Here is a 21,325-nt window from a genome sequence, read left to right as displayed (position 1 = left end):
GCAGGGATGGGAAAAGGTGTGCAGTGCTTGAAGTTACTGTTATAAGATTCCTTTTACATAAAACATCATTTTCTGTATGCAATTTTTTATAAAGAATCTGTCACATGTAAATTGCAGTCCTATCTTTTGGCAGTATGTTATAGCTCAGCAGAGATCTCAAGGGATAAATAACAGGTTACTGAATCACTAGTATTAACACAAACCTGAATATCAATCGGCTCAGCTTCCCCAGCTCTATGTAATACTAACGCACTAAGGAGTATTTTTCATGCAAAAAGTTCCTTTTAGAAGGTCATAAAAACTAAGGCGGTTACAGTACCTCTGGATGGCTGCAAGTCAACTGAAAAAGGAATGGTAGCCAAGTTGATTGCTTTCCTTCCGTTTGTCATGCCTTCCCAGTGAATGAGGTGAAGCAAACAATCCTCTGTGGCCACTAGAAGGTCATCCATCATGGACTGGATGCTAGAAAGAGAAATCATAACGATGGAAAATATACAAAATACACCTCAGTCTATAAAATGTGGTTAAATATAAATTCAATATGGTATTTTGCAAGCCCTTTACACATACCTTGTGATTGGAGCCTGTAAATCCAGAACCTTCTTGGTCTCCAAATTTAATGCAGGAGCACATTGTTCCTCCTTGTAATGAGGTATCGTCTTCGCATGAGAGCTTCCTCTATTAAAATAAAAATATATACAATAGATATACTAGCTCATGAAGAGTATGTTCTGGATTACATTAATGCAATCTTCCAAATTTCAGCAATTCAGTTACTTTTCTGTATCCAATATAATATCTATATCAATTTCAGACTTTTCTCAAGGAACCCTCATTGTTCATTTTCGGCAGATTGAGATTTCAGTCACACTCCATTACATGCTCTCCACTGTCACTTGTTTCACTTCTATCAAGAAGACAGGCACTTAATGTACCGTCGTGTCTGCACCAAATACAGATCTGAAAGTCAGATAGGAAAACGATTTAAATGGATTTTCTGGGATTTTAATATTGATGACCTCGTCCTAGGATTGCCTGTCAATTTCAGCCTTCTTTGGTGAGCACTGCAGCATCCTTATTGTGACTAGACAGTGCCATACATTATGAAGCAACTCCATCCCATTCAAGTAAAAGGGACGAGCGACTTGTAGTACCATGCATAGCCACTACAGAATGTATGGCACTGTAATGAAGAGACTGCAGCCCTTCATACAGATGATCAGGGCTTGGAGATGGACCGCCAGTGATCAGATATTGCTGATCTAAGCTCCAGTGCAAAATCTGCAATGGAGTATCCACTTATCATGTGCAAACTCTAATACTGATGTAAAGAGCCCCCCCCACCCCCCCTCCCACCCCTCCATGAGAAACAGGAACCCATACAATATATGGCAACCATATAGATTTGGAAGCATTCTTGTGAAAATATATTTCCACACCATCTCACAGATGATATCATTAATAGATACCGATCTCTGCTATATTATATATATATATATATATATATATATATATATATATATATATATATATACACACACACACACACACACACACACACACACATATATATATACCTATACACACATACATATACATACACACACACACACCACTCAAATCTAGATAGACATTAAATTGACCAAGAACTGAAGGCGTTCACTTACAATGAGGAGGTTGCAAATATTCTTAAAGATTCCCATGGCTTATAAAGGCACGTACAAATACAGGAAAACTCTTATAAACCTTTATCTACAAAGGTACCGGACTCTTACACACAATCAACCTCACCCAATCTGATTAACTGCTTGCGCCATAACCTTTAGAGAGGACCTTTCATCACTTGGGGCACATGCGGTTTTATATACCGCTATTTCCTGATCTGTGCCCCAGGTGAAGAGTATCAGTGCAGATACCGTAGCTCTTCACAGTCAGAAGGGCGTTCCTGACAGTCAGTCAGGAACACGCTTCCTCACAGCAGCATCTATAGCGCTGTACAGTGTGAGTGGGGAGGAACGCCTCCCCAGTATTCATCTACGGATGAGTACTGAGGAGACGGAGGAGGCGTTCCTCACCGCTCTCACAGTACAGAGCTATAGGCGCTACTGTCAGGAACGCCCTTCTGACTGTGAAGAGCTACGGTACCGGCACAGATAGCTCTTCACCTGGGGCACAGATCGGGAAAGCCGACAATGCGCTGAATTCAGCGCACTGTCGACTTTCTAGTGGTATATAAAACCGCATGTGTCCCAAGTGATGAAAGGTCCTCTTTGAAAGAGGGCTCTAGCTCACATCAGTGGAACTCTGTCCTTGCAGCCATTAAAGGGCATGTCCAGCCCACATTACTCAATATCACTGTCCTACACCCCTTTAAATCACTTGCATAAAAGTGTGGCACTTTTTTTTTTTTTTTGCACAAAATCTATGTTTTACTGGAGTAGTCAGTAGTAAATTCACCTCATTGTCGTTGCCTATAGGCCTATATTTTCCTTCAGGGTCCATTCACACGGAGGAAAATGGTGTGGAATTTTCCACACTGAAAAAAAGCCTCCCATTGATTTCAATGGGTTCTGCTAGCTTGTTTTTCCACTAGCGGACTTTTCCACCAGCAGAAAATTCACAGTTGCAAGAAGTGATCATGGTGGTGCAAAGGGAAGAGACGGGAAATGTGGGAAGACGCCTCCTGTGAGTATTACTGCACAAATTATTATTACATTGTATTTATTGTAATGTTACCGCTAGCATCCCCAACCTCTCCGCTGTCTGAGGTGGACAATAAAAAGATAAACACACACACACCCCGCCTCAATACCAGGGGAAGGGGAGCGTCTTTTGATCGTCTGACTCAGGTTGCAGAGAGGCTAGGGTTCACCACTGATAATACTGCATGTGCTTGAGGACATGAAAGGTCCTCTTTAAAGAGGACCTTTCATGTTCTCATCAATGTGAGGTTTTATATACCGCTAGAAAGCAGACAGTGCACTTTCCAGGTATGTGCCACAGTGCTTGCGATATCGGTGCCGTTAATTTTGACAACAATTTCTCTCTTCTTTCAGAAGGACTGGTTTTACAGCATAGCATCATCGCCGGGCTGTGAGGAAAAAAAGCCTTGTACTGTCAGGGGGCATTCCTCAAAGCCCAGCAATGACACCAGGCTGTAAGGCCAGCCCTTCAGACAGTGGGGAGATATTGGTGCTAAAATTAACAGCAGCGGGGCACATATTGGGAACACAGACAGTGCACCAAATTCAGCTCATTGTCAGCTTTAGAGCAGTACATAACACTGCACATTGAAAAAGCCAAAGTAATTTTTAAATAGAACAAATGACAAATAGTATCTGGTACTTATTGCTGTACTTCTGAACTAACTGTGTGATAAGATGGGTGCTAACACTTGCACTTCATTTGCTATATTAGGGGAGGTAGAGGTAATGTGGCATTATCCTTTAGTACGCTTCCAATGCTTTGCTGATCAATTTTTCCAAGGCTGTGGAATCAGAACCAGGACCAATGTTTTGCCTACCAACACGCTGTCTAAGGGTTGTGTTTGACTCCGACCTCCCCATATCCAATCACTCACACGCTCATGCCATCTCCACTTCAAAAACATCTCCAGAATCCGCCCTTTGCTTACCCCAGATACATTAAAGGCTTTAATTGTCACCCTGACTCACTCTCGCCTTGACTACTGTAACTCCTTACTAATCGGTCTTCCCCTTACTAAACTCTCCCCTCTACAATCTATTCTGAATGAAGCGGCCAGGTTCATCTATCAGTCTAGATGCTGTAGCGATGCCTCCGGTCTGTGCAAGTCGCTACATTGGCTGCCTATTCAATACAAGATACAACTTATCACCCTCGTTCACAAGACTCTCCATAATACTGGACCTCCCTAGAATTCCTCCTATATCTCTGTCTATAAGTCCAACCCCTGCTGTCCGTTCACTCAATAACCCAAGACTAACATCCTCCATTATCAGAAACTCCCACTCCCATGTCCAAGACTTCTATTGAGTTGCACCACTTCTCTGGAATGATCTATCCTGGACAATCAGATTAACTCCCAATTTCTACAACTTCAAGCACAAACTAAAGATCTAACATCTTTTCAGACAGGACTATCCCAATTCCTAATGTAAACCTTTCTGCAGTTAGAATTCCTAAATCAAACCCTCCTCTGTTCACGGTCGCGCATTACCCAACAGGATATGATGCCATATCAGAAAATAACTTTATATGTCCAGGCACTAATTACACTTTAAATGACACTGGTGACGGCTCATACAAGTGTGTGTGTGTGTGTGTGTGTGTGTGTGTGTGTGTGTGTGTGTGTGTGTGTGTGTGTGTGTATTATATAATGAAAATAACCTCTATCACAAAAAATGTCTGGACCACTGTATAAGCAATGCTATCTTCTCTGTGACCCCTGCTACCTCTTGTCTCACCCCCTCTATCTCATTGATTGTAAACTCATGTGAGCAGGGCCCTCAGTCCCATTGTATGAATTGACTTATTACGCTAATATTTTGTCTGTACTTGAACCTTCCATTTTGTAAAGTGCTGTGGAATAGGCTGACCTTATATAAATAAAATGCATTTATTTATTTTAGGGTTTAGAATTTTGTGCCAATGCCGCGTTGCATCATACATATTGTATGATATTTTGTGTAGTGATAGGAGGAGTCAATTTACTTAAAAGGAAACTGTGGCAGGTAGACTAAACATGCTAAACCAGCCTGCTCTGAGCTTTTCCTCCACTAGGTCTTTATGGTAAAGTGCTGAGCAGCCAGCCTGTAAACTTAACAAATTTCCCCTTGTATTTCTTCAGACTGAATTGCTATGACCTTTAAACAACAAATACGTGTTGCCAGCAGAGGCAGGGAGGAATGTTCGCCCGGCACTGCCACATCAGCAGCAGCTGCGCTCCAGCTCCACTTATCTGAAATGCACCAGCAGCACAAAGTGGAAAAAGAGTTCACACACTAACATTGTCAAGGGAAACACTGACACACTGTTTGCTACTATATGACAAGCAAATAGGAAAGTCAGCCCCTGCTTGTCATCACAGCACAGATGACATGCAAAAATATACTGTACTGCTCCAAGACAATGTCAGACATATATATATATATATATATATATATATATATATATATATATATATAATGAATGAGCCGACATAGGAGGGAGCTGCCGGGGGCGGAAGCCGCGCAGCTTCTGCCTGAAGAAAGGGAATGTCGTTTCTTTTTTCCTCTTTTTTCCGCTAGCGGCAGCCCGCCGCTAGTGGAAAAAAAAAGCCCGGTGGTCTACATAGACCGCCATTGTAAAGGGGCGGATTTTGAAGCGAAATCCGCTGTCAAAATCCGCCCCTTTGCCTACGTGTGAACTAGCCCTAATACAGATGCGGAAGCTAAACAGCCATTTCTTTTTTTAACTGATATTGGGCCCTGCGGTGTATAGTGGAAGACCCAATACATTTTCATCATTCAGTAAATTATATTGGGACTTTTGGAGAGCACAGAAATGCAGGCTAGAGTACGATCACATATACCAAATATAGAGCAATAACCAAATGAGGCAATACCAGATGAATTAGTATATTTATTGGGGGGGGGGGGGTAGAGTTACATAATGATAGAGGAAAAAAAAATACTGAATTGTAGCTTTAAAGTCACAAACAAGAAAGGGCAGACTAAAACATTTTCAGGAACCCAGGCAAAGTAATAACAGCCAGCAAGGATAATTTTAGACCTATATACATAAATGTACTCCTGAGAACAGCAAGTATTGTCAAAGCCAGAAAATGGAGTCTAAGAACATGTTCACTTCTCCTGTCCCAACTTGTGCCCTACATATGAGACACTACTGGAGAAAGAAAAAAAAAAACCTTAGGCATACAAAGATGATAATAATGAACATAACTGATAAAATGCCTAAAGGAATGTGAAGAAAACTGTTGAAGCCTATTAAGCGCAGACATAAAATATTCTTGCCATTAAAATCTGCAGATGAGACCATCAGGAGGAAAGACATGTACAGACAGAGCAAACTTCTTTGTAATGCAAGCCAGATTAAACTACTTGCTGCCATATTTCTGCAAAATCAAGAAGATTGTACTCAAGAAACACACATCTTAACAATACATAGGAAAGCCATTTAGGGGTATTAAAAGGGCTTTCCTACCTCAGGAGCTTTGGTAGACTTCAGCTATCTCCAGCAGTACAGTTGAAAGGAGAGGGCACAGTTTTGGGTTTTTTTCCAATTGCAATTGGGTGGGGGTGGGGGGGGGAAGACACACAAGACAGGAACCACAGGGAAAAGGAGGGGAACATAACACGTAGGGGGAGCCAGTAAATCAAAAATCATGGTGGGTCTGAAATATGTCCCACGGAGCCCATACAGCCTGCAAATACCCCACTCATTATAGGGCCGTCACATATTCCATTTCATCATCTAGCTGTGTTTAGGCAGAGTGACTGGTATAGGGATTGACAAAACCCGATAGCAGTAGAAATTTCTGATTTATGCAACTTTTCAAATAGTGTAGATTCAGGAGCACTAGCCCCCCTCGCAAACAGTGAAGGTTAAATGGGAAATCTGTATAAAGGAAAATGTACTAGCCCAGGGAAGGCCAAATTTTGATTGTAAAGCAGCAAACTGAAGGAGGGAACATGTCCTATATATAGTCCATTATGTCAGCAAATTTGAAGAGGAACTTTCATGTCCTCATGAAAGTGCGGTTTTATATACCACTAGAAAGCCAACAGTGCACTGAATTCAGCACACTGTTGACTTTCCTGGTATGTGCCCCGGTGCTGGAGATATCAGTGCTGTTAATTTCGGCACAGATATCTCCCCACTGTTTGAAGGGCATTACTCATAGCTCAGCGTCTTCGCAGGGCAGTAAGGAACATCCCTTCTTGACAGTAAAAGACTATGTTAGGGTACTCCTGAGGGGGGAAATACCAGAAAAGTTCAGCTTTCTAGCAGTATATGAAACTGCACTTTCATGAGGACATGAAAGATCCTGTTTAAATAGGCCAGCTCTCCCGTAACTGAGGTAGTGAGTACCAGGGAGGTTGTTAGGATGAAACCAAAAGGCAGTCATAGAGGAATGTTTGGTAGAGAGGGGAAAGTAAGGGCCTTTGAGCCCTGCAGAACAGTACTCGGGTACTATAGGTACCGGACCAGAACAGGGAGTTCGGATGATGGGGAGCAAGACAATTTCTCTCTGTTAATCCATTTGGAGTAGGCCTAGATAGAAGACCAGAACACCACCCGCCAAAGCAGAGTAGCCTAATACTACAAAACCAGATTAGGCATAGATAAGTCACCTCGAGTTTTGGGAGCCATCATAAGTGGTCTAAAAACCCTGCATCTTCCTCTGAGGGGCACACTTCTCTGACCATCACACTATTTAGACAGGAAAGAAAAACATCCCCGTTCTTGTGATCAGTTTGGGGTTTCAACAGTAAAACCTCCACCAATATGCAACTTGTTTCCTATCTCAAACAATTTTTGTTAGCTATGCAAAATAGACATTGAAGTAGATTCAAAATCTACTATTGCTGATAGCGTTACCCATGTCTAGTACCTGCATCAATGTCTACTTCGGGTTTCTGCGCAACACTACAAAGATCATAAAACGATATACCCACCAGGACCTTACACCATGAGAATGATGTCACCAAAATTTGAATACAAGTCCTTGTAAACTACACCAACTGCAAATGAGAATACTGGGGAAGGTAATGGGAGTTTGGTTACTTGTCTGTAAAAGGAAGGGCGGGGGTGGGTGGGAGGAAGTTAGGTTATAGGAAGTATGTGAGAGATGGAAGTTATTGGGAGCAAATTATGAGAGAGCCAGAGGAGGAACAGAAAAGCACTTTCACAGTTAAGCTAGGGCATAAGACCAGGGAGCAAGATTCAAATGAATCGGAGGGCACATAGTATCTATAGCAGAGAAAGACCACCTGTTTACACAGCAACCCATGGTATAAAAAAAATAAATAAATATAAGAGCAAGAAGTGCTGGTCAGGAAGTGGAAGGGTATGTATACACACTGAAGCCTCCCCAAGCAAGTGTCTTGGACTTCAAGACGCATAGCCCCATATCAGCTTAGTGTGATTTATATTATTTCTTGGAGAAGAATACAAGTTGGATGCAGGCTGTTACTAGCAGGTCTCCGATACAACTGTCAAGTCTACTAACTACAATAATATAAAGAGTACGTATTGTACAGTTAGCATAACTTGAGCTCCAAAATATACAGCATCTCAATTATTCTCTGGTATTTTCTTCTACATCCTGCTCTACACAAACATAATCCTCTCCCTTTTATTTGCAGTAGTCGGAACAGCATGAAAGTGGAAAATGTGAAAACTGATTCTCTGTGAGGGAAAGTGCACACCTATGTGCGTAACACAAAATGGCTAAAAGTGGATTAAGCTACACCAGTGTCAGTAATCGGCCTAACAGAAGTATAGCAGTTGGTGAAGGAGTTTCTGCTTGTATTTCAATTTACCAATATTCAGTAGCTTCAGTAACAAAGTTCATGATTTGTAAATGGTGATGCAGCACAATAGGGAACCAGAGGAGCACAAAAATATTTCCATTGATAAGAAAAAGTGAAGAATCCTTGGTGCTATCCAAAACACCTATTGAAGACCATTAAATAATTCAGACTTCCCTTGTTATATTTTTTTCTTATATACAAATCCAAAAGGTGATGCAAAATAAATCTAAAATATAAGCTTTTAATGATAATGCAGATAAAATTGTAAACCTGAAGAATGGTTCACAACCAAAATTAAGCCCCATACTAGGAATGATCTAAAACCTTCATAAATCACCCCAAAATTATGCCCAGGTAGGAAAAACCCAGTATTGCGCCTACAAAGGCAGGCACTGATTTTATATTATATTGTTGCCGCCACGCCTTGGTTTTGCCTACCTGGGTATAATTTTGGAATGATTCATGTAGGTTTTAGGTGAACCCTAGTATGGGCCTTAATTTTGAAGGTGAATCATCTGATTGTGAAGACCTTTTGTTATACAGATTCTGGGGATATATATATATATATATATATATATATATATATATATATATATATATATATATATATATATATATATATATATATATATTTATATTTTTTTTTTTTTTTCTTACTAAAGGATCGGTACCCGTAACTGTAAGTGTTACTGCAGTGACAACTGTCAATCACTGCCCACTAGGCTCCTAAGCATAGAAAGACTATGGAATTTAATGTGACATAAGTTCCACTGAATCTCTGGCCACATAACTATACATCAGCCTGCTCTCCTCCTCCCATCCAACATCATGTTGACAGATAAGACTGCATTTTCATGCTGACAGTTTCCCTTTAATTATTAGATCTCAGGTGCCACCAAGGCTATTGTCACATATTGCTGAGTCTGTTAAAGAAAATTCACCCCTTTAAACTGCTACCATTACTATAAGAGTCTGAATCTGTGGCATGGGAACCCCAAAAGGTACACATTAGCATGAACATGATATTTACATTGATCAACACTACCACCACTATTTTGGACCTGAAAAAAAACATCTTTCTAAAAAGATAAAATAACTCAATGCTATATGAAATGAAGTTTCATATTTACACATGCATGTTTTTCCAGACACTTTTTATAGCAAAAACACACAACTCACTTTGGATATACGGGTTCATATAAATACTTGTCCTCTGCAACAGGAACAATGTCGAAGAAGAGAATGTATCCATTGGCAGTCTGGAAAAGAAAAAAAAAAAAAAGAAAAATTATATTTAAAACACTTTCTAAAACAGTTCCAAAAATGGCAAAGCATATAAAATCACTAATAAAGTAATGATAAATACTAGTGCAAAAAGAAAAGTAAGATGCCCACAGAAATCAGCCTAAACATTATGAGCCTATATTAGCCTTACATTATTCAGTGTGGTGTTACTACCATAAGTCATATTGTAGTTCTTACCCTGCTCTAAAGGCCTCAGGGCTAAAAGAGTAAAAATGACTTGCTTATTTGAATAAAAAAAAATTATATCAACATTTTTAGGCCTCATGAACACACTTTTAATAGCTCACAAAACTGCCACAATCAACTTAGACAGTAGAGTAACATCTCAGGAGAGAACGTCTGAAAAGATGTGCCAAATTTAAATCAAAGATATTGTAACGCTTGATAAATTTGGCACAAAATTTTGCCAAAATAGACTCTAGCAAAGCTTACTGTAAAAATCAGTGGTCAGCACAAGTCTACAGTGGGCAGCAATGCAGTCTTGCAGTGCTGGGGTACTGGGTTTGAATCCCGCCAAGGAAAACATCTGCAAGAGGTTTATATGTTCTTCCCATGTTTGCGTGGTACCTCGTTTCCTCCCACACTCCAAAAACATACTGATAGGGAATGTAGATTGTGAGCCCTATATGGGAGTGTGTCTGTAAAGCGCTGAGGAATATGATGGCGCTATACAAGCTAAATAAATAAAATATAAATAAAAGATACAGCCACTGATTTTACAGATTTCTATAGAGGTAGCATCTGATCACCAGGGACTAGAAAAAGCAGGCACACTGTGGTCAGCTGATCGACAACCCAAGATAACTGGTTGTGGCATTCATGTGATAGCCCTCTAAAGACAGTCTCTCAAAACAGTCTCTCCCTCATAAGAACCAGACCCATATGCCATTTAAGTTTGGGATGTGAAAACAGATATTGTGGGTAACAAAGCCATGTTTGCTTTATGAAAGAGATTTTACTCTTGATAATGATATATGGAAAAATAGATTGCAAGGCGCAGAGTCAGTAAAGATTCAGAATGACATTCACTATCTGCCAGGGACTATCATCCCATGGGCCAGAAGAAAACTTCGAGGCACAGCCTTGTTTTGGCACATGAATATATTGTATACAAATTGTGTATAAACTCTTAGCAAAAGTAAAACATCTACCAAACTGTGGATTGCATAAAACATGTCCATCCCAATACATGTCAGAAGAAAAACAGATCTGGACCTGCTGATTTAGGAAGGACAAAATGACTGATGAATTTGATTTATTTCGTTGCCTCCCTATTCTCTTCTGACAAATGGCACCGAAAGAGCCCCCCCCCTCTCAAGAACATGTGCACTCTACTGAACCAAGTGGACATATGTATGGGGGAGCAAGATGTCATGGCTCTTGGCGGAACTAGTGTTCAGTAGCTACTAAAAAGGTACCTTCCTGGTAAATGTGTACACCTTATTTAACACTAGCTTTTACCCGCGACTTCGTCTGCGGTGATTTGAGAATTGGGCGGACACAGACGTGTGAAACTGTAAAAGTGCTTTAAAAAGTTTGGTGGGCTAGCAAATGTGATGTGATGTGTTGTATTGTGTATGTCGTGATACAGACATTGTGTATCTCGTGATACAGACAATGTGATGTGTTGTATTGTGTCAGACAATGTGATGTGTTGTATTGTGTGTGTCGTGATACAGACAATGTGATGTGTTATATAGTGGAAAGCTATATGTAAAATGTGAGTGAGTAGAGTGAGGGCTATTCCTGAGGTGACAGTAAGGAGTGTGCAGACAGGTTGAGGCAGGAAATGCCAGGCAGTGTGTGTGAGTGTGTATGTAGTGATACAGACAATGTGATGTGTTGTGTATGTAGTGATACAGACAATGTGATGTGTTATGTGAGTGAGTAGAGTGAGGGCTACTCCTGAGGTGACAGTAAGGAGTGTGCAGGCAGGTTGAGGCAGGAAATGCCAGGCAGTGTGTGTGAGTGTGTATGTAGTGATACAGACAATGTGATGTGTTGTGTATGTAGTGATACAGACAATGTGATGTGTTATGTGAGTGAGTAGAGTGAGGGCTACTCCTGAGGTGACAGTAAGGAGTGTGCAGGCAGGTTGAGGCAGGAAATGCCAGGCAGTGTGTGTGAGTGTGTATGTAGTGATACAGACAATGTGATGTGTTGTGTATGTAGTGATACAGACAATGTGATGTGTTATGTGAGTGAGTAGAGTGAGGGCTACTCCTGAGGTGACAGTAAGGAGTGTGCAGGCAGGTTGAGGCAGGAAATGCCTCTATAGCTGGGGCTAGGAGTCCTGCTTTTGTGAGTCTCCTGCTAGGAAGCCATGTTGTTTAGTGGCACCAAAAGTAGCCTGTGACTCAATCCTAAGGGAAAACTACGTTTGTGGAAAATTGCACACAAATCCGTCCAGGCGTTTTAGCGTGATTGAGGAACAAACATCCAAACTCACAAACATCCAAACACACAAACTTTCACACTTATAATATTAGTAGGATAGGATATGAGATATCTTAGTCTGTGGAACTGGAAACTGGGTGGAGTTGGAAGAAAAATATAGGCTGCAACCCTGCTTTCAAAGTATCATTAAATATTCTAATTTAATAATTTATTAGATGCATAGCTCAACGCACATTTACTTTCACAGGAATTAAGGAAAGTTAAGATACTATACATATATTTATAATATATAATTACATTCAACATTGAAATTGCAACACCAAGAAGGACAAGCTGTAAGTAGCAGATGTCGCTAAGTTCTATAAAAGATAAAATCTTCAAGCACCTAGCTACAGTCTGTAGCATTTTGGAGCAAAATATGAATTGAAGATATAAAGAAAAAAATTTTAGCCACATAAAACCTCAAAATCAGATGAAGTGGTGCAGAATGATTTTATGATGCCTTCTGCTCGTCAACATCCCACTTATCGCCACTTGTCACGATCTGAGGGACTTAAACCAAGAACTCGGAGTTCAAGCATAATCACTCTGGAAAATTGATATGTGCCTAGGAAGAGAGGTCAGGACTGTTCAAAGTTGCGCGCCCCAGTGATTGGATGAACGATGACTAACTGGAATGACAGCATGATGTGATATGGGGTGAAACTCTGCACAGACAGATATCCTGATTGAAAGAATTGGGGCATAGTGATCCATCCCATACTAGAAGTGAAATTGGAAGGCACAACCCAAGGGGTGGATATACAAACTATCAGAAGACATTTGTATGACAATGGGCAATGAGCCAGATGTCCAGCTGCAGGTGTTCTATTGACCTAAAAACACTGCTCTCATGGTGCACAGCAAGACAGCAATGAAGGTCTGTGAACAATGTCATGAAGAGGTCTATCTGAGGGAATACTACAACGGTCTTACTCCCAGGATTATGGTGTGTAATGTACAGTAGACAGAACCCTCTAGATTTAAATTTCTTTGATAAAGGTAATGTATGAAAAATAAAAATCTATCATCTATTAAAATCTTGAAGATGGAGGGGGGGAGGGGTGTAAAAAGTCAAAAGTAAGAAGTCTGGCTTACATCTCCATAGCCCTGGTTAACCCAGACTTGTTCTCAACATAAGCTCATTTGTAGGGCAGCAGATAAGCCAGATATTATTATTGGGCCATTACTCTGCCTGCTGTACCCCTCCCTTCTTAAAAAAACAAACAAAACATCTGCTGTATATACAGACACATTAGTATTTTTATTAACAGTTACTACACAGTAGAGGAAAAATTATTTTTTTATTTTACTCCAGTTTTTGGTTTCAGTGGATGAAAAATTCTCAAGTTTCTCAATTGTGTGACTTTTACTCTGTCACCCTTGCCACTTTCATTTAAAATAGGGAATTGAGTGGGGGAGGGCCACTGTTCAAGATTTATGATCATTTATACCAGTTTACTACTGTGAATGATGTCTGAAGTCTGTGCTACAGCTTTGAGATTTCAGTGGCAGCATAGAGCCCTGCTGGGGGATGTGTGTGCATGGTCATAAATGAGGATCAACCTCCGCTGTCAAACAAGATATGAAGACAAGTCTTCATAAATCTCTCCCAATATTTTTGTGATATTTTGTATAATACCCCACTGGACCAGGCTTTTTTACATGCTGCCACATTCCCTTTGGTAAATGTGTGTTTCCAAAAAAAATTAAATAAATAAATAAATAAATATATATAATAATACGCAGCAAAGAGTTAAACCTGCAAAACCTCCCAGACTGTTAGATTTTGTCAGGCGGTCACAGTCTATTCTTACAACATTCCATTCATACATACTTCATGCTTTATGTCCTAAGGGACTCTTCAAGAGTTTTCAAAACGCCTTACAGAACAGGGCAAAAACTTTCTATTCATACAGATAAAAAAAAAAAAAAAAAAGTTATGAAGACTCTAAAAAGAAGCAACATTGTGCCTTTGATCTAAAAAGGATTGTCATTTTTAAAACGTTGCATGAAGTTTCAGAAGTCTGTTACCACTAAGGATCTGTGGTCATTTATCAGACCGGCAAGGTTCCACCATTGTTGCCCCATAATAATTAAGCTGGTTCTATCAGGATATATTTGCATGTACTTTCACAAAGATCCAGTATACGTGTGCTCTATGCATACCCATCAAACCAGCGGAATCCACTGACTCAAAATGGAGAGTGCAGGGCTTTTGTAATGGTTTCTAGGCAGGGCTCTGTCATGGTTTCTACCATTTTTAAGTGTTTTATCTATCAGGCAGCAGATTTGGATGCATTTTAAACTAAAAAAATGACAAGTGGGAACAGAGCTTTTTTTTTCCCTTAAAGTAATAACAAGTTTGATTGCATATTCTCTGAAAAGATCCTCACAACTTTCACCAATGGTGAATATACCTATTAATACTTGTGATTTATATAAAGTCTGAAAAGTTTGTGACAAAGTCATCTGAACAAATATGGTCAAGAACCAAGTGCTGTGGAGAAGCCTTTAAAGATAAACTTTCACATCTTCATCAATCTGCAGTATTATATACTGCTGGAAAGCAGATCGTGTGCCGAATTCAGCCTTCTACTGGTATATAATATCGCATATCGATGAGGATGTGGAAGGACCTCTTAACCCCTTCCCGCCGATGGCATTTTTTGATTTTCGTTTTTGACTCCCCTCCTTCTAAACCCCATAACTTTTTTATTTCTCCGCTCCCAGAGCCATATGAGGTCTTAATTTTTGCGGGACAAATTTTTCTTCATGATGCCACCATTAATTATTCTATATAATGTACTGGGAAGCAGGAAAAAAATTCTGAATGGGGTGGATTTGAAGAAAAAATGCATTTCTGCGACTTTCTTACGGGCTTTGGTTTTACGGCGTTCACTGTGCAGCCAAAATGACGTCCCCTATATTCTGTGTTTCGGTACGGTTCCAAGGATACCAAATTTATATGGTTTTATTTACATTTTGATCCCTTAAAAAAATTCCAAAACTGTGTTAATTTTTTTTTCTAAAAGTCGCCATATTCCGACGGCCGTAACTTTTTTATACGTAAGTGTACGGGGATGCATAGGGCGTCTTTTATTGCGGGGTCGGGTGTACTTTTTAGTTCTACCATTTTAGGGAAATGTTATTGCTTTGATCACTTTTTATTCAAATTTTTATCAGAATCAAAACCGTGAAAAAATGTCGGTTTGGCACTTTCGACTATTTTTCCCGCTACGGCGTTTACCGAACAGGAAAAATATTTTATAGATTTGTAGAGCGGGCGATTTCGGACGCGGGGATACCTAACATGTATATGTTTCACAGTTTTTAACTACTTTTATGTGTGTTCTAGGGAAAGGGGGGTGATTTGAACTTTTAATTCTTTTTATATTTTTTTATATTTTTTTTTAAACTTTTTTTGCATTTATTAGACCCCCTAGGGGTGTTGAACCCCAGGGGGTCTGATCACTAATGCAATGCTAATGCATTGCAAAAAAGCATCCTTTCTTTTGCAGGCTGCATAGAGCAGCCTGCAAAAGAGAGGATTTGCAGACAAGCCTGGGAGCCTGTACAAGGCTCCCGGCTGTCATGGCAACGGGACGTCAGCCCTGGAGCATGCTCCATGAGCCAGCGATCCCGGCCAAAATGGCGGCGCCCATGCGCCGCCGGGAAAATGGCGCCTCCGGCGCCTTTGACCGCGGCGCCGGAGGGGTTAATGCCTCCGATCGGCATTAGAGCCGATTGTCTACTGCTTAAAGCAGTAGATACCCGGCGGCTATGGCGGCCGCCCGGCTCCCGGGCGGTCGCTATAGTTACAGACCCGACATGCGCCGTACTATTACGGCGCATGTCGGGAAGGGGTTAATGGTAAAACAGTATTAAACGTTTATAAGCAAGAAGGAGGGTGGAAGACACTTCTGCGTTTTGGACATGGCAGATATTCTTTAAGGGCTAGTTCACACAGAATCCACCTCAAAATCCGCTGCTAAAAACTGCTCCCATTGACTTCAATGGGAGCAGCTCCTTTCTTTTTTCCACTAGATAATAGCAGGAAAAAAAAAAAAAAAAAAAAAAAAAAGAAGCGACATGCCCCTTCTTCCCACGGTTTCCGTGGCTGACTCAGCCACAGCGAGAGACCCCCTCCTGATTAGGCCAATTCATTTGGGCCTAATCCTGAGCGGAATGCCACGACAGGATGCCGGTGCACTGCATTGGAATTCTGCCGCGGCTAGAGCGCGGTACGTTCACACGCAGAATCCATTTTCTGCCGTGTGAACATACAATGTCTGTTGCAGTCTTCTGTCATAGAAGATGGCAACAAACTTGCAGAAAACGGACAGACTGATTCTGAGTCTGTTGCCATTGACACTAATGTAAACAAAACAGCAGTAGTCTTCTGTCATGTTTGTTTACTTTTGTAACTGAAGATAAAGTAACATGCAAGCCTTTTCCTTCCAACAACAAAAGTAAACAAACATGGCAATCGTCATGTTGTATACATTAGTGTCAATGGGAGTGCATGCAGTATCAGTCTGTGTTCTCTGCAACAGTTTAATGTCTGTTGCTGTCATTCTATTATGGAAGACAGCAACGGATATCAACAACAGTTGTGTGAACCCTAGTCCATTATTTACCTATATATTTATACACTGGTAGAGTGTACCAATTGTTTTATTTGATGTAACGTTTGTGAGGAAATGGGTTGTATAGTGGTTGTTAGACCTTCAATAACCGTCAGCTGCATGTTCATTTAGTCAACAGCCCTTTTCCCCACTCCCCATGAGCATGCACTTTATAGAGTTTTAGTGGCCTTTGGTGTAAGACTTTGGATTATTTTGACTTTGACCAAGCATAATGGGAAAGCTAGTGTACATATTGTTCTGGCACTACGTATTTGAAGAATCCAAAGCATTTTCATTGTACAAAAAAAAAAAAAAATTACAAACAAAAAAAACATGTCCCGACATATGAAAGTCCTCTTAGTATGTAACAGAACAATAGGTACAAGATATGAAAATAAAGCTGGTTTGAGTCAATGCATAGTAAAATCCTATAGCGAGAAACTAGTTTACATTTCTGCCAAGGCCAGACAAGATACAATACAGGTTTAATGTAGGCAACTACAACGATAAAGGAAAAATGATACAACAGACAAGTCATTTCTGATACAGAAACAATATAAATGCATAAAAATAGTTAGTGAAGCCTCCTCAAGCATGAATTCACAGTTTAATTAAAGAGTACATGTCCATCAATGCTGTAATATTGATTGTTCAATTCAGATGGTGAGGCTGGATGCAGTTAAAACATTGGAAACAACAAGCCATTTTGATTTGGGTTTTTATCCAATGTTTTATTTTATGGGTAAACATGTATATATTGAAAATGATTCGCTTGTACAGTTAAGAACAATTAAACAAGGTAATACCATCTGTAGTCTTTAAAGGGTAAAAGGCTTAAGGCTTTCCATTTTTATCATTCCTCAATCACTTTAAAACATATATATATATTTATATACCGTATATAAAAAAAAACAGGTCCCGTCCATCATATTTTCTAACTAAAACATATATACAGTGTGTGTGTGTGCGCGTGCGCGTGTGCGTACAAACGCACTACAGCAATAGAAAAATAAATAAATAAATAAATAAATAAATAAATAATAGAAAGCTGATAAATAGCAGCGGTCCACACAATTAAAAATTGCCTATTTTGTCTACAGATGAGTTCTCAGTTGCCAACAGTTTGGGGTTTTTTTTCCACCAGATTATGTCCGGTTCACCTTTACTTGGCTGGTAAGATTTCTTGTTAAGCCATTCTTGTTTGATCTGCAGCCCACATATCTGGCTGCATGCAAGTTACACTGTCCTCCATGACCTTCCATTGCCTTTCCAGACATAGTGGGTTTCAAAGTGGTTAAAGGGGGACGTAAAGGATCTGTCGGGCTGAAGCGGAAAGGAGCCTCATGTAGTTATGACCCAGTACACTAAAGCAGTCTGTTAGCTTGTTTAAGGTTCCTTTATTTTCCTGGCTCCTTCCTTGAATAACAGGAAACCAGTTGATGGAAAGAAATCTGAAACCCTCCATTTCTTAGCTCCTCAAGTTAAGCAGCTGTTGCACTGTAAAAAAAGGTCTTTAGGACTCTAAATTACGATAGTTAGGATATTCCTTGCTGGTGTATTATTAGGGGCTCAGTTTCATGAGTCTGTAATATTCGCTTTTCCAGGGATGTATCTAACTTAAGTAGGAGCTAAATATAAAAAAGGCACAACCACCTAAACAAAGGAATGAAGAAACCAGATATAAAAATCACTAATGCTTGGTCAAATACAGGATAAGCAAACTATCACATACACAAAGTAACAGAACCCAAAGCTCATAACTGCGAGCGACAATGACCTACACTGGCACCATAAAAGATCCCCAGATCAACAATGTATGTTCAGGCTACATACATTTACTTAAGCTTTTAGTGATTCAAATAGGACATAATGGTGAACTCCATGGCCCTTTAGATGTTCAGTAAACAGTGCAGTATATCACCAGCTATTACTCAAACCTTTCACCTCACATCTGCTGTATCTATAAAGTGGGAAAGCTGCAGAACATACTTTCTGCAAATTTTTTTGCAACTTTTTAGTTCCAATCTGAAGCTACAAAGACCATCCACCACAGTTTCCAGTTGCAGAAGCATACTATTAATCACTAGTTCTTCCTGTAGTGCCATCATATTCAGTGCTACACAAGAATATATTAAAAATATATTCAAATACATACACACGCGCAGAATACATTAGAGCAGAGCTCCGTTCACACAATTCTAAAGCTTCCCACATTTCATAGGTTTCAAGTATTACCCGATGTATACCTTCAACAGATGGTGTTGATGTATACCACTGTACTGGAATTTTTTTATAGTAATAAAGGGTTAAAAAAAAAAAAAAAAAAAAAGTTTACCAATATCCAGTACACAGAAACTATTTTGAAGGTAAGATCCGCAGCTCTTGTTCGTTGATAAAAAATAACTTTTATTGCTTCATTTAAAAATTGGTAAAGACACCATAACGTACAAGTGAAAAAAAATTAGAAAAAACATGAAAGTGAATTAAAAACCGCAATAACTACATATTAGGCTGACTGACGCGTTTCGAGACACAAAAACGGTCTCTTATTCATAGTCTTGTGAATGCCCTAAACAAGTGAGACTAGAACTTCCTTATATAACCCATATGTTACAGGTGTGGTTAATTAAACTTCCTCAGCAGAAACGCCTAATCCTGTCTCAGGAATGACGTAAATAAATTTATTCGTAAAACATGCATCTTGTGTATTGTCCTTATTATTAGTGTAAGCTGAAGACCTTGTATACACCTACATAGATAGAAATTTTCTTATTCAACAACAAAATATCCTAAACATGTCACTATAGTACATTTATAGACCAAAAATAATCATATGACGATGCAACAATATAAACAACTATAAACCATAACATAGGCTAAATGATACATTATTCACAATATATTCATGCACGTATATTGACTGTTGGTAACGGTATAAGTGATATATCCAAATAAAACACTATAGGACTGCGTACCTATATAAATCCAAAAGGCCGCTTGTATAAGGATTTCAAGAAACGCTACATGCAGCCCCTAGTTGAGGTCTATCGTCATATACATCGTTTTTACTATCCCTCATTCATAGATTTTATTTAGTCACGTGATGTAAAATGACCAATCATGATGCATTCTATATGACAGTATGTTGGAAAGCGACCTCTAGCGTCTCTTTGTAGTATTGAGTTAATCACTACCCCTCATTCAAAGATTTATTGTGGTCACGTGATATAGATTGACCAATCACAATATATTTCTTTGATCCTGACCTGGGGAAGCGACCTCTAGCGTTCACTACTAATATTAGGTTCGCCCGACAAAGCCCGTCCAAGCTTCAACCAGCCAATCAACAACCAGGAAACCACCACAACCCACTCCCACCCACCAATGCAAGCACAAACCACACCCAACCACACGCCAAGAGGTAAGTGCAGTAGAATTATAAAGTTATAAAATATTGAACGGGTTTGAACAGATCAGATCAAAGTTAATAAATTGTAATAATAGAAGTATAGGGAACATGTACCTAAAAGTAAAACAGCAAGAGATGCATATAATTCCCTACTTGAATTAGAGTTAGAGGTATATATCTAAATCTTTTTTAATAAATTAGCGACAAATCCGATCTCATATTGAGGCCCTGTGGTTGTCTGCTGCCGAACCGCAAGATCCACAGGGCCTCCTTTTTAAATAGGAGCTCCTTAATGTTACCACCTCTGGGGGATGCTTGGATCTTATCTATACCCCAAAATTTTAGGGTGGAGACTGATCCCTTGTGTACCAGAGCGAAGTGCTTTGAAGCCCCCGACATGCCTTCTGATATGCTTTTGCTGCTGTCTTTGACATGCTCTAAAATTCTATTTTTTAACGGTCTCATTGTACATCCGATGTATTCAACTCTGCATTTCTCACACCTGATGCAGTAAACAACCGCATCAGTGCAGCAATTCATGTGTGAATAAAACCTGACATTGTAATTGGTTGTTAAACTAGACAGGCTAGTGATATCATTTGTGTATTTGCAGGTTTTACACTTAAGCTGTTTGCATTTAAAAAATCCATTAGGTGATAGTTTTTGATTCCCCAATTCAGCACTTGTATGTAAAAAACTTGGTGATAAGGCGTCACCTAAGGACGAACCTCTTTTGGGGACAAATTGTATACCATTCGCCAGGATTTTACCAGTAATGTCATCAGCTTCTAGAATGGGCAGATTTTTTTCTATAATATTTTTTATTTCCTTGAATTCAAGGCTAAAAGCTGTGGAAAAAACAACATTTTGTTTTTCATTAATGGTTGATTGATCTGAGAGCAAGGACTTCCTGTCTCTTATTTCAACTAAGGTCCTTGCCCTGTCAATCATCCAACTGGGGTAATCTCTTTGTTTTAATCTACCTGTAAGTTCTTGGGCTTGTTTGATATAATCTTCATCATTATTACAAG

General features: G+C 39.6%; 1 protein-coding gene across 4 annotated transcripts in view; it reads right to left on the bottom strand.

Annotated features, from left to right (window-relative positions):
* The window catches only part of RIC1 (RIC1 partner of RAB6A GEF complex), an 88,490-nt gene that overhangs the window by 48,383 nt on the left and 18,782 nt on the right, over positions 1 to 21,325 (bottom strand). For 3 of the 4 annotated variants that reach the window (XM_075278767.1, XM_075278782.1, XM_075278774.1), the window contains exons 3-5: positions 9,696 to 9,775; positions 571 to 678; positions 320 to 462 (exon numbers count right to left, since the gene is read on the bottom strand). In XM_075278767.1, the coding sequence (XP_075134868.1) occupies positions 320 to 462; positions 571 to 678; positions 9,696 to 9,775 (331 nt within the window). Of the gene's footprint in view, positions 1 to 319; positions 463 to 570; positions 679 to 9,691; positions 9,776 to 21,325 lie in introns of all 4 variants that reach the window. The other variant, XM_075278788.1, reaches the window with a different exon arrangement.

This window comes from Leptodactylus fuscus, chromosome 1, assembly GCF_031893055.1.
Source record: "Leptodactylus fuscus isolate aLepFus1 chromosome 1, aLepFus1.hap2, whole genome shotgun sequence".
Classification (NCBI taxonomy): Eukaryota; Metazoa; Chordata; class Amphibia; order Anura; family Leptodactylidae; genus Leptodactylus; species Leptodactylus fuscus.
This window is presented reverse-complemented; position numbering and strand designations above follow the sequence as displayed.